Source organism: Oncorhynchus kisutch, linkage group LG22 (assembly GCF_002021735.2).
Source record: "Oncorhynchus kisutch isolate 150728-3 linkage group LG22, Okis_V2, whole genome shotgun sequence".
NCBI lineage: Eukaryota > Metazoa > Chordata > Actinopteri > Salmoniformes > Salmonidae > Oncorhynchus > Oncorhynchus kisutch.
Genome location: NC_034195.2, coordinates 47,253,195 through 47,268,476, shown reverse-complemented (window position 1 = coordinate 47,268,476; position 15,282 = coordinate 47,253,195). Strand labels below are relative to the sequence as shown.

At 42.9% G+C, this 15,282-nt stretch overlaps 1 protein-coding gene across 1 annotated transcript in view; it reads right to left on the bottom strand.

Annotated features, from left to right (window-relative positions):
• LOC109867035 (SH3 and multiple ankyrin repeat domains protein 2) overlaps positions 1 to 15,282 on the bottom strand; it is a 171,542-nt gene that overhangs the window by 53,799 nt on the left and 102,461 nt on the right. The window contains exons 15-16 of the mRNA XM_031801926.1: positions 10,798 to 10,880; positions 8,321 to 8,445 (exon numbers count right to left, since the gene is read on the bottom strand). Of these exons, the coding sequence (XP_031657786.1) occupies positions 8,321 to 8,445; positions 10,798 to 10,880 (208 nt within the window). The remainder of the gene's footprint in view (positions 1 to 8,320; positions 8,446 to 10,797; positions 10,881 to 15,282) is intronic.

The following is a 15,282-nucleotide window of genomic DNA, read 5'->3' as shown; positions in this document are numbered from 1 at the left end:
CCCTAGCCACTGTGCTTCTACACCTGCATTGCTTGCTGTTTGGGGTTTTAGGCTGGGTTTCTGTACAGCACTTTGAGATATCAGCTGATGTACGAAGGGCTATATAAATAAATTTGATTTGTATAGGGAAAGGGGATCCCTAGTCAGTTGTATAGGGAAAGGGGATCCCTAGTCAGTTGTATAGGGAAAGGGGGAGACCTAGTCAGTTGCATAGGGAAAGGGGGACACCTAGTCAGTTGCATAGGGAAAGGGGGACACCTAGTCAGTTGTATAGGGAAAGGGGGACACCTAGTCAGTTGTATAGGGAAAGGGGGACACCTAGTCAGTTGTATAGGGAAAGGGGATACCTAGTCAGTTGTATAGGGAAAGGGGACACCTAGTCAGTTATTTAGAGAAAGGGGGACACCTAGTCTCCTTCCAGACTCATATCAAACATCTCCAATCGAAAATCAAATCAAGAGTCGGCTTTCTATTCCGCAACAAAGCCTCCTTCACTCACGCCGCCAAGCTTACCCTAGTAAAACTGACTATCCTACCGATCCTCGACTTCGGCGATGTCATCTACAAAATGGCTTCCAACACTCTACTCAGCAAACTGGATGCAGTCTATCACAGTGCCATCCGTTTTGTCACTAAAGCACCTTATACCACCCACCACTGCGACTTGTATGCTCTAGTCGGCTGGCCCTCGCTACATATTCGTCGCCAGACCCACTGGCTCCAGGTCATCTACAAGTCCATGCTAGGTAAAGCTCCGCCTTATCTCAGCTCACTGGTCACGATGGCAACACCCATCCGTAGCACGCGCTCCAGCAGGTGTATCTCACTGATCATCCCTAAAGCAAACACCTCATTTGGCCACCTTTCGTTCCAGTACTCTGCTGCCTTTGACTGGAACGAATTGCAAAAATCGCTGAAGTTGGAGACTTTTATCTCCCTCACCCACTTCAAACATCAGCTATCTGAGCAGCTAACCGATCGCTGCAGCTGTACATAGTCTATTGGTAAATAGCCCACCCATTTTCACCTACCTCATCCCCATACTGTTTTTATTTATTTACTTTTCTGCTCTTTTGCACACCAATATCTCTACCTGTACATGACCATCTGATCATTTATCACTCCAGTGTTAATCTGCAAAATTGTAATTATTCGCCTACCTCCTCATGCCTTTTGCACACATTGTATATAGACTCCCCCTTTGTTTTCTACTGTGTTATTGACTTGTAAATTGTTTACTCCATGTGTAACTCTGTGTTGTCTGCTCACACTGCTATGCTTTATCTTGGCCAGGTCGCAGTTGCAAATGAGAACTTGTTCTCAACTAGCCTACCTGGTTAAATAAAGGTGTTCTCAACTAGCCTACCTGGTTAAATAAAGGTTAAATAAAAAAATAAAAAAATTAAAAAAATAGTCAGTTGACCGTTTTTTAGTTATGTAACTGAATGCATTCAACTGAAATGTGTCTTCCGCATTTAACCCTTCCCCTCATAACCAGAGTATGTTTACGAAGGGTTGCCTTAAATCAACATCCATGTCTTCTTTGCCCTTACTCAGGGGCAGAACAGATTTTTACCTCGTCAGGGGATTCGATCCAGTAACCTTTCAGTTACTGGCCCAACGCCCCTACCCACCAGGCAACCTGCCGCCCGCAGTCTACTTATACTTTCAATTGGTTAAATTGGAGCCTGAATACATTGTATTGTGTATGTAAGATACAGAATATGTGGTGGCCCGTTTGGCCATGGCCACTCAGACCAGCAGTGTTGTCATATTATATCCACTACCAAAGCCATGCATACATATTTATCTCAATACACGTCCACTAAGTGCATTAACAAACCATATTACAACCTGCTATGTGACCCTAAAGGCTTCCTACAACCTGCTATGTGACCCTTAGGGCTTCCTACAATGTGCAATGTGACCCTAAGGGCTTCCTACAACCTGCTATGTGACACTAAGGGCTTCCTACAACCTACTATGTGACCCTAAGGGCTTCCTACAACATGCTGTGTGACCCTAAGAGCTTCCTACAACCTGCTATGTGACCCTAAGAGCTTCCTACAACCTGCTATGTGACCCTAAGAGCTTCTTAGGAGAGGAAAGTATGGGGAGATGTAAGAGAGGGGATGAGGTATCCTGAATCGGTTGTATTCCATGTTTTTCTGCAAAGGGACCAGGACGACTGATCCGTGTAAAGGAAAGAATGAATGGGGCCATATATCGTGAGATTTTGAGTGAAAACCTCCTTCCATCAGCAAGGGCATTGAAGATGAAATCTGGCTGGGTCTTTCAGCATGACAATGATCCCAAACACACCGCCCAGGCAACGAAGGAGTGGCTTCGTAAGAAGCATTTCAAGGTCCTGGAGTGGCCTAAACAGTCTCCAGATCTCAACCCCATAGAAAATCTTTGGAGGGAGTTGAAAGTCCGTGTTGCCCAGCAACAGCCCCAAAACATCACTGCTCTAGAGGAGATCTGCATGGAGGAATGGGCCAAAATACCAGCAACAGTGTGTGAAAACCTTGTGAAGACTCACAGAAAACATTTGACCTCTGCCATTGCCAACAAAGGGTATATAACAAAGTATTGAGATAAACTTTTGTTATTGACCAAATACTTATTTTCCACCATAGTTTGCAAATAAATTCATTAAAAATCCTACAATGTGATTTTCTGGATTTTTTTTCTCTGATTTTATCTGTCATAGTTGAAGTGTACCTATGATGAAAATTACAGGTCTCTCGTCTTTTTACGTGGGAGAACTTGCACAATTGGTGTTGCTGACTAAATACTTTTTGCCCCACACACACATATATATATATACATATACATATACATATACATATATATATATATATATATATATATATATATATATATATATATATATATATATATATGTGTGGGGCAAAAAGTATTTAGTCAGCAACACCAATTGTGCAAGTTCTCCCACGTAAAAAGACGAGAGACCTGTAATTTAGGGTCACATAGCAGGCTGTAGAAAGCCCTTAGGGTCACATAGCAGGTTGTAGGAAGCCTTTAGGGTCACATAGCAGGTTGTAATATATATATATATATTTTTTTTTTAAATAATCGGAAATCGGCGCCCAAAAATACCGATTTCCGATTGTTATGAAAACTTTAAATCTGCCCTAATTAATCGGCCATTCCAATTAATCGGTCGACCTCTAATCAGGTTATTGGGCTATATGCCTGGGACAACCAATTACATATCAGGTTATTGGGCTATATGCCTGGAAGAACCAATTACATATCAGGTTATTGGGCTATATGCCTGGAACTACCAATTACATATCAGCATTGTTCTGCTTCTTTAGAGGAAGTCCTGGCTGGCTCACATCTATAATAAAAGGAGCTGAGAGAACCAGAGCTACCAGAAATCAGAGCTACCAGAATCAGAGCTGACAGAACCAGAGGCCACCCAAAGAAAACAACACGTCAGAGAATAGGCTCCAGCTTGCTCACTGCTAACAGTAAAAACACCACGTCAGAGAATAGGCTCCAGCTTGCTCACTGCTAACAGTGAAAACAATACGTCAGAGAATAGGCTCCAGCTTGCTCACTGCTAAGAGTGAAAACAACACGTCAGAGAATAGGCTCCAGCTTGCTCACTGCTAACAGTGAAAACAACACGTCAGAGAATAGGCTCCAGCTTGCTCACTGCTAACAGTGAAAACAACACGTCAGAGAATAGGCTCCAGCTTGCTCACTGCTAACAGTGAAAACAACACGTCAGAGAATGGGCTCCAGCTTGCTCACTGCTAACAGTGAAAACAACAAGAGATAGTAACACATCACTGCAGACAGTGAGAATAACAAGGGATAGTAACATCACGGCTGGAGTGAAGGGGATACTAGACAGATCATTCTGTGGATCCAGATATGCTCATCTATCAGAAAGTACATCATAAACATCCCCCTCTATCCCCAGAGAAGCACCGTCTCCCCCTGATGACAGGTGATAAACATCCCCCTATATCCCCAGAGAAGCACCGTCTCTCCCTGATGACAGATGATAAACATCCCCCTATATCCCCAGAGAAGCACCGTCTCTCCCTGATGACAGGTGATAAACATCCCCCTCTATCCCCAGAGAAGCACAGTCTCTCCCTGATGACAGGTGATAAACATCACCCTCTATCCCCAGAGAAGCACTGTCCCCCTATATCCCCAGAGAAGCACCGTCTCTCCCTGATGACAGGTGATAAACCCTACATCCCCATCCCATCCACATCCCATCCACATCTCCAGCATTGAACCATTACACTGAGGGGTTTACTAACAGCCTGCAAGGTCATTGGAGGTGGTCTGTTCTGGTGGGGAGAGCAGAACAGAACACCAAACACACAAGACTAAACTGTTGATTCCTGCCAGGGACTGCTTGTATTTTATTTTCTTAACAAGACTAAGGATAGGCTAGATTTCAAGGGGAACACTTTCGGTCAAGCCATCGTTATAGTTGACAGCAACTCACTGCAGCGCTATATAATAGTTCATATGAAGTACTGTACACGGATGGTAAGTTAGATTAAATCAAATTAAGATCAAATCCTATTCTGAGGAATGATCACCAAATAGATTGTGAAGTGTGACCACTTTCCATGACTAATATAACAACGCAATAACAAGTTAGAATTGAAAGGGACAATCCCCTGGGACCATGTCTATCTCATCTATACAGCATTATGAAAAGTGGTAGGATGATGTTTGTTTAGCTGCCACCCTTGTGCTCTCTTCTAGTTCCTGTTTTGTTATTATTCCTTTTTGTGTTACATCATGGCCATGCTGCTCTGACAGTTGATATTAAAAACACAAGCTGTCCATGGATTATCAGCACCTAATGAGTCCATGAACACAATCATTATCATCTACTCTCCTTTCTGCCTCATACTAAATTACTTCAACCGATCCCTGTTGAAGTGACACTGAAGAACACTGACAGTGATGGAATCTTGGATGAGTATATAAAACATTCCCACAGCACACAGAGCAAGGCCTGAGTCTATGTTTATAATTTTGCAAACACAACCTGTGGTGGTAACCTCAAGTGTTAGACAATTAAGTAAAGAAATAAAGAATTTAGGTGAGATGGTGCTGTACTGAACAACAAGAGAAATCCACAGCAAGAATAATATAAATTTAGCAGACGCTCTTATCCAGAGCGACTAGGGTCTTAACGGTCTTAACAGCTAGGCTACATGTTAGCTAATACGTGTTCAAGAGGAAATCTGATCCATAGTGGATACTGCTTGGGTTACTCTGGAATTAAACGGATAAACTGATACACTTTGTTATGTTATGTGAAACAATAGTGAAGATTTCCTGAGATTTCAGGCTATGCTTGAGTATGAACTCAATCACCTTACAACTAAAAAGACAGATGAATTAAACTGGACAGTGTATGGACGTGACTCTAAACACAACTCTGAGGACAATACCATATCTAAGGGGAGTAGACAGAGCTTCAGCCATAAGACGAGGTGCAGCCCAAAACCTTCATCTCTTTCCACACAGTAGCTTAGTTGTCCTTATTTCAGCAATAACAGAACGCCAATTTTTCATTAAGTCAGTGCATTGTGGAACCTTCTGGAGCGTATCCCAGACTTTTATAACTAATTTTGCAGAAGTTCAGTTGATTTGGAGGCTCAGACAACTATGCCATAATGTGCTGTCCTAATGATTTTCTGGGTCAAACAAAAGTCCCTCGATGATAAAAGGAGAACATTCATATATGTATTCAGACAGACCTCCTCCCATCCGGTGACGTGGATTAAGGCAGCCCCACATACCTCTCTGTTTCAGAGGGGTTGGGTTAGATACGGAAGAGACATTTCAGTGGAATGCATTCAGTTGTACAACTGACTAGGTATCCCCCTTTCCCTATACAACTGACTAGGTATCCCCCTTTCCCTATACAACTGACTAGGTATCCCCCTTTCCCTATACAACTGACTAGGTATCCCCCTTTCCCTGTACAACTGACTAGGTATCCCCCTTTCCCTGTACAACTGACTAGGTGTTCCCCTTTCCCTATTCAACTGACTAGGTGTCCCCTTTCCCTATTCAACTGACTAGGTATCCCCCTTTCCCTATACAACTGACTAGGTATCCCCCTTTCCCTATACAACTGACTAGGTATCCCCCTTTCCCTATACAACTGACTAGGTATCCCCCTTTCCCTATACAACTGACTAGGTATCCCCCTTTCCCTATACAACTGACTAGGTATCCCCCTTTCCCTATACAACTGACTAGGTATCCCCCTTTCCCTATACAACTGACTAGGTATCCCCCTCTCCCTGTACAACTGACTAGGTGTTCCCCTTTCCCTATTCAACTGACTAGGTGTCCCCTTTCCCTATTCAACTGACTAGGTATCCCTCTTTCCCTATTCAACTGACTAGGTATCCCTCTTTCCCTATTCAACTGACTAGGTATCCCTCTTTCCCTATACAACTGACTAGGTATCCCTCTTTCCCTATTCAACTGACTAGGTATCCCTCTTTCCCTATACAACTGACTAGGTATCCCTCTTTCCCTATACAACTGACTAGGTATCCCTCTTTCCCTATACAACTGACTAGGTATCCCTCTTTCCCTATACAACTGACTAGGTATCCCTCTTTCCCTATACAACTGACTAGGTATCCCCCTTTCCCTATACAACTGACTAGGTATCCCCTCCCCCTTTCCCTATACAACTGACTAGGTATCCCCCTTTCCCTATACAACTGACTAGGTATCCCCTTTTCCCTATTCAACTGACTAGGTATCTCTTTCCCTATTCAACTGACTAGGTATCCCTCTTTCCCTATTCAACTGACTAGGTATCCCCCTTTCCCTATACAACTGACTAGGTATCCCCTTTTCCCTATTCAACTGACTAGGTATCTCTCTTTCCCTATTCAACTGACTAGGTATCCCTCTTTCCCTATACAACTGACTAGGTATCCCTCTTTCCCTATACAACTGACTAGGTATCCCCCTTTCCCTATACAACTGACTAGGTATCCCCTCCCCCTTTCCCTATACAACTGACTAGGTATCCCCCTTTCCCTATACAACTGACTAGGTATCCCCTTTTCCCTATTCAACTGACTAGGTATCTCTTTCCCTATTCAACTGACTAGGTATCCCTCTTTCCCTATTCAACTGACTAGGTATCCCCCTTTCCCTATTCAACTGACTAGGTATCCCCCTTTCCCTATACAACTGACTAGGTATCCCCCTTTCCCTATACAACTGACTAGGTATCCCCCTTTCCCTATACAACTGACTAGGTATCCCCCTTTCCCTATTCAACTGACTAGGTATCCCCCTTTCCCTATACAACTGACTAGGTATCCCCCTTTCCCTATACAACTGACTAGGTATCCCCCTTTCCCTATACAACTGACTAGGTATCCCCCTTTCCCTATACAACTGACTAGGTATCCCCCTTTCCCTATACAACTGACTAGGTATCCCCCTTTCCCTATACAACTGACTAGGTATCCCCCTTTCCCTATACAACTGACTAGGTATCCCCCTTTCCCTATACAACTGACTAGGTATCCCCCTTTCCCTATTCAACTGACTAGGTATCCCTCTTTCCCTATTCAACTGACTAGGTATCCCTCTTTCCCTATACAACTGACTAGGTATCCCTCTTTCCCTATACAACTGACTAGGTATCCCTCTTTCCCTATACAACTGACTAGGTATCCCCCTTTCCCTATACAACTGACTAGGTATCCCCCTTTCCCTATACAACTGACTAGGTATCCCCCTTTCCCTATACAACTGACTAGGTATCCCTCTTTCCCTATACAACTGACTAGGTATCCCTCTTTCCCTATACAACTGACTAGGTATCCCTCTTTCCCTATACAACTGACTAGGTATCCCTCTTTCCCTATACAACTGACTAGGTATCCACCTTTCCCTATACAACTGACTAGGTATCCCCCTTTCCCTATACAACTGACTAGGTATCCCTCTTTCCCTATACAACTGACTAGGTATCCCTCTTTCCCTATACAACTGACTAGGTATCCCCCTTTCCCTTTATCCTTTCCATCCAGTTTTAAACAGATCATCACAAATCCTTCATTAGCATTCTCTTCACATTGAAAAGGATTATTCCACAGCTCAAGTCCAGGAAGGAACGTGTGATTCCTCACAACCGTATCGGAGAAGAAGATCCAAGGTCCTTCCCATAACACCCTCTTCTCCAATGCCTTTTGACGAGGAGGCAAGGGGAAGAAGATGCAAACAATAGACGAAAATTGAGAAAGAGCCTCAGTTGCCTTACCTCGATAAGGAAGTCTCCATTGCGAAGCCCCGCCCGCCATGCAACCCCGCCCTCGTCCACAGACTCCAGGTACTGCAGGGCGGGGAAGGCGGGTGTAGGGGTGAACTCCTCGATGGGCGTGTCCGCTGGAGGGGTGGGTGAGCAGGTGCAGACAACGGCCCAGGTAAAGACAGAGAGAGAAAGGGTGAGAAAGGCAAGGTAGCAACATCACTGTCTGGGACAGTATCATTATTACACATATGTTACGAAGTTAATTCAACAACACGTCACCCATGAACTTCAACACAGCAGTGTGATGCACAATAGACACCTTTGAATGTTAACGTTCAAAATTGACAGCATCAGGGAAATGGCGAAAATATTTTCCTGGACCACATATAATGAAGATGTTGCCAACTGTGTTGCATACACATGTACATGGAAGACACATGTAAATACAGTGCATTCAGAAAGTATTCAAACCCCTTGACTTTTTCCATATTTTATTACGTTACAGCCTTATTCTATAAATATCACATTTACATTAGCATTCAGATGCTTTACTCAGTACTTTGTTGAAGCACATTTGGCAGCAATTACAGCCTTGAGTCTTATTGGGTATGATGCTACAAGCTTGGCACACCTGCATTTGGGGAGTTTCTCCCATTATTCTCTGCAGATCCTCTCAAGCTCTGTCAGGTTGGATGGGGAGCATCACTGCACAGCTATATTTAGGTCTCTCCAGAGATGTTAGATCGGGTTCATGTCCGGGCTCTGGCTGGGCCACTTAAGGACATTCAGAGACTTGTCCCGAAGCCACTTGTGCGTTGTCTTGGCTGTGTGCTTAGGGTCGTTGTCCTGTTGGAAGGTGAACCTTCGTCCCAGTCAAAAAGGCCTGATTGGTGGAATGCTCCAGAGATGGGAGAATCTTCCAGAAGGACAACCATCTCCACAGAGGAAATCTGGAGCTCTGTCAGAGTGACCAAAGGGTTCTTGGTCACCTCCCTGACCAAGGTCCTTCTCCCCCGATTACTCAGTTTGGCCAGGCAGACAGATCTAGGAAGAGTCTTGGTGGTTCAAAACTTCTTCCATTTAATAATGATGGTGGCCACTGTGTTCTTGGGGACCTTCGATGTTGCAAAAAAAAGTGGTATGGAAACAGGTTGCACTTGAGCTCAATTTCGAGTCTCATAGCAAAGGAAAAAAAACTGTAAATACTTATGTAAATAAGGTATTCCAGGTTTAAAAAAAATCTTTAATACATTTGCTAAAACGTAAAAATAAAAAAATAAAAATGTTTTCGCTTATGGGGTATTGTGTGTAGATTGAATAAGGCTGTAACCTAACATAATGAAGAAAAGGTCAAGGGGTCTGAATACTTTCTGAATGCACTGTACATGCAGGAACAGAATTACAACAATGCTACGGTACCATTTGTATTTGGATGGATCATCATATGCAATGTAATAATCAGGGCATGAAAAAAAAGCATGCAGGAAAACAGAGGCCTAATCATGCTGGCTCGACAGAGACAGAGACGGTGGCCAGGTGCTGGGCTGGGGCAGGTGCTGGGGAAGGTACTGGAGAAGGTGTTGGGGCTGGTAGTGGGACTGGGGCTGGTAGTGGGGCTGGGATGGGTCAGGTACTGTTGCAGGTGTTGGGGCTACAGAGAGATGCATCACTAACCCTTCCACTCTGGTCCAAATAAACTCCCTGCATTGTATGGTTCATTAGTGTGTGTGTGTGTTAGATCTGTCAAGGGGGTGTAAAACTGAACTGGCCATCTCTTAAAGCCAATAAAAGCATACAACTATAAGCAAAACCACATCAAAGTTACCTTTAGATGTTGCAGATTGTTACAGATGTTACATGAATACTGAGTAGCATCTTTCTCCTGCAGGACTGGAGTAGCAGCAGCTCAAAGAAACCGCTGGTGACAAGTGACACTTGCAATAAATCAGCCATGTGCTTCAAGAAAACTCCACGGGCAGTTGGTAGTCTGCTCATTCAATGCAGCTTACATGAATGTACATACAGTAGCTAACATGAATGTATATTCTCTGGAGAAGAGGCACAGGCTCTTGGTATTAGATTTGAATAAACTGGATAAATAATGTTGTTGAGAGTAGCCTCAGATACATCCGTTTGTGATGGAGAAGCGTTTAAGTCAACAGAATATCACTAGGTGTTTGTTAATTCTAGGCTCAGACGTTTTATTATAGACTTCTATAATAAACGTATTAAGGTCACACAAAACATGATAAGGAGCAGAGCTGACTACAACACAAAACAATCACAGATATGAGATCTGTCGCCAACAGAAAAAAGTCATTTCTATTGAAGTAAGTGGGTGTACAAAGCAGCATGGGGTTGTTAATATGCAATATGAGCGTGATTCTCATCACTGACGCGCCGGTGGACCGGGGATGCAACATGAACACAAGGGAGGAACAGACACTGACTGAGTGAGTGCGTCTCTTGGTCTGTCAGTCTCCTACCTTTCGCCCCTCGCAGCACAAACCCGAATCCCTCATTATCCTTCTTCTGTAGGACTACCGTCTTCTCGTCAATAACACAGTTGCTGTGGAGAAAATTCCGCGCAAATCGACCGTTATTATTACATCCTATCATCCTCATCATAGCCACAGCTGCTCGCCCCGAGTGCTTCATTATGACAGTTCGTCCGTTGCCCAACGAATTCATTAACTATAATGAACAGTGCTGCACGCGATGTGTAGCGACACACCGTCACCGTGAACCTCCAAAGAACGAGTCAGCCTCCGCAGAAAACGTTGTTGCACTGGAAAACATAAACTAACAGCAGGAGCCGGCGACAAAGCTAGGTTGTCCATAGCGAGAAACATTTCCACCCAAAGAGGAAAACCACAAGCGGCAAACATGAGAGAGAGAAAAACATAGCTGTGGAAGCGAGGTCAGGGAGGGAGGGATGAGGGCACCCTATAGGGTGCAAAGCTGAGTGGATGAATGAAAGAACGAATGAATGGATGAACGAATATAGGAAATAAGCAGTCATTTAATTCAATTTAATGGGAGTGACCACCCTCAGCCTATCAAAATGTTCGTTCCTCGGCCAGCAGTAAATCCTATAGGCTGTGGCATCTGGATGCTGGATGACAACCGCACCATTCTAATGCTGTGGTGTCATTTCTGAAAGATGAAAAAAAGTTATATTCCTATAGACAATTTTGCAATAATGTGATTGGATTTGGCCTAATATCAATATCAACTAAAATAATACAGTGCTGGTGCCACAAATAAAAGCATAAAATGGTAAAATGTTTTTATTTATTTTTTACTTGAAAGGAATCACTCATATTTTTCAGTAATCATTTGCTGGATTTCAAACAACAACAACAATAATAGCTTAAGTGAATCTTTTAAGATGCATGGCATTCTTTCAATTTAGTATGCTTGGATGCAAACAGTAGGTCAGACAAATTTTCATAAACTAGGCTACACAAGTAGACAGCATTCCAGAATTAGTATTGCATTGCAAGCCTTGGTTGGGTTCCAAGGAGGAATTTGAAGGGAGAGCAGCAGAGGTAGCAGCAGCATGATACTGGTGGTGGGATGTCTGGTTGCCATGGTAACACACTACTTTGAGCTGGTAGTCAGAATGGTGTTAGTCATAGTTTTCCAGGGACAAAGTGGACCTGTAGGTCCTCATAGTGCAACAATGTTTTGGTAGATTCTGGTGAACCAATGGTGACCTTTGATCTAATCAGGGAGATGGGGTCACTATATGATGATAATGATGATCAAAGTTTATCAGTCACGTACACAGATTTGCAGAAGTTATCGCAGGTGCAGTGAAATGCTTGTGTTTCTAGCTCCAACAGTGCAGTAATATCAGGCAATACAAAACTATTATGATGATAATAAGGATGATGATGGAGATGATGAGGATGATGACGGTGGTGATGACGACGAGGGTGATGACGACGACGAGGGTGATAAGGAAGAGATGATGGTGATGATGACAGTGGTGATAAGGATGATAATGCTGATGACAATGGTGGTGATGATGATGATGGTGATAAGGATGAGTGTAGCATCCAGACAGGAATGTTTTACATGTAATACAGGGCTTACAGACCTTCAGGAAACAGAGTCAAGTCATGCCTACTCCAATGTTCAAGTATGAACCCAAAAGGCAGCCTATGGCTATCCCAATGCAGACAGGCTCAGCTAATTAGTAGTATTAGTCCCCTTTCTGCTTCATGTATCGCCTGTACATCTAAGTAGGACTACGCACTTTTGAAGTCATTATAACGTGAACCTATTGAAGAAGTCCAACTGGTCAAGAGGATAAAATGGAAATCCCCCTTATATAGAACAATCCCCAGGATGATATTTATTGGGATGAATCTTGTCCTGGAGGCAGAGCTGAGTGGTTTTCGCTAGCTGGGCCAGCTACAAAGTACAAATGTTATATGTCGTTAAAAAAAATTGTGATTTTGATGTTGTTGGTTTTTGGTCTTAATGTAAGGTTAGGCATAAGGTGTGGTTTAGTTTAGGTTTAAGGTTAAGGTTAGATTTCAAATCTGATTTTATGACTTTGTGGCAAGGCCAGCTAGTAACCACTCTGCAGAGATCTCAATAAATACCAACCTGCTAGATGCCCCTTGTTCAGCAAACCAGAATCCTGGCAAAGTTTACCCAAATCTCTGTCCCTATACTGTAGCCTGGTCCCCAGATCTGTTTGTGTCTTGCACAGTTGGCTAGACCCAGATCTGCTACACTATGCCCAGTTTGGCAAGACAGCAGGAACAGATCTGGGACCAGGATAGAGTCCTTCACCTCTGTCGCCTATGATGCCAGAGCAGATGAGTGGAGCAGCATGCAGCAAGCCTTCACAGCACTGCTACCTGTGTCTCCATGACAACGTGTTCTGCTCTTGTACTGGTTGTACTGGGGGGTGGGTATATGAGCACAGTTGGATGGATCTCTCTCTCTCAATTCAATTCAAGGGGCTTTATTGGCATGGGAAACATGTGTTAACATTGCCAAAGCAAGTGAGGTAGATAATATACAAAAGTGAAATAAACAATAACAATTAAATTAACAAATTAAACATTACACATACAGAAGTTTCAAAACAATAAAGACATTACAAATGTCATATTATATATAAACAGTGTTGTAACAATGTACAAATGGTTAATGTACACAAGGGAAAATAAACTCTCTCTCTCTCTCTCTCATTTCATTGGGATGTTCATCAGTAAAACCGTGCAGTGAACGCATGCTTTCTCATGTGGACAGATCCTTGAGAAGAAGCCGAGGACATTCCTCGGTAGAGTTTTTGAGTTCAGTGCTGTTTGCGTAACATTTCCAGCAACGACTGCCCAGGAATGAACAAGCAAGGCCCTGCTTAAGCATTTCTTTCATCACCATCCATCTGACAGCGAGAGTTTTCACACACACTCTTGCTCAGCCCTTCTCACTCACACGCGCGCACACACACACACACACACACACACACACACAAATACCCTTGCTAGGTAGAACCTCACCCTCTCAGTACTACTTTTAGTGCTGTAATCAGTGGTGTCACAGATTAGAGTACAGTACTACTAATGAATGAGTTGAAATGTATGAATAAACTGAAATATGCACATGAACATCAGGTAAAAGGTTCTCATGCAATGTTCCATACATGCTATTCCCAAATGAAAGACAATGCATTACATAAACCATGTGCTAGCTGTGTAAGGTTGAGTTCACAAGTCACATGAACTCCTCTCTTCGTCACCTGGCAGCATTCTCTGATGAATAGCTTACTGTGCATAGTTGTTTGGTCCATTCTTTTCGATTGAATTAGGCTAGTGATGCAATTTTATCAGTCTCGACACCATTCATAAAGATCTATAGTCTGACACCAAACGTGAGGCATATGTAAGCTGTATCTTCTTCACTACCGTTCTAAAGTTTGGGGTCACTTAGAAATGTCCTTGTTTTTGAAAGAAAAGCACATTTCTGTCCATTAAAATAACATCAAATTGATCAGAAATACAGTGTAGACGTTGTTAATGTTGTAAATGACTATTGCAGCTGGAAACGGCAGATTTTTAAAGGAATGGCACGTTGTGTTAGCTAATCCAAGTTTATCATTTTAAAAAGGCTAATTGATCATTAGAAAACCCTTTTGCAATTATGTTAGCACAGCTGGAAACCATTGTCCTGATTAAAGAAGCAATAACACTGGCCTTCTTTAGACTAGTTGAGTATCTGGAGAATCAGCATTTGTGGGTTCGATTAATGGCTAGAAACAAAGCACTTTCTTCTGAAACTTGTCAGTCTATTCTTGTTCTGAGAAATGAAGGCTATTCCATGTGAGAAATGCCATGCCAAGAAACTGAAGATCTCATACAACACTGTGTACTACTCCCTTCACAGAACAGCGCAAACTGGCTATAACCAGAATAGAAAGAGGAGTGGTAGGCCCCGGTGCACAACTGAACAAGTACATTAGCTGATTTGAAAAACAGACGCCTCACAAGTCCTCAACTGGCAGCTCGTTAAATAGTACCCGCAAAACACCAGTCTCAACGTCAACAGTGAAGAGGCGACTCCGAGATGCTGACCATCTAGGCAGAGTTGCAAAGAAAAAGTCATATCTCAGACTGGCTAATAAAAATTAAATATTAAGATATTAAGATTGACCGTATGGTACGTAAAGTGCCCATCAAGCCAATCCAACTTGTGGGAGGTGCTTCAGGAAGCATGGGGTGAAATCTCTTCAGATTACCTCAACAAATGAAATGAACAAGTAGAATGCCAAAGGTCTGCAAGGCTGTAATTGCTGCAAATGGAGGATTCTTTGACGAAGGCAAAGTTTGAAGAATGCAATTATTTTTCAATCATTATTTATAACCTTGTCAACGTCTTGACTACATTTCCGTTTCATTTTGCAACTCATTTCAAGTATGTTTTCATGGAAAACAAGGACATTTGTAAGT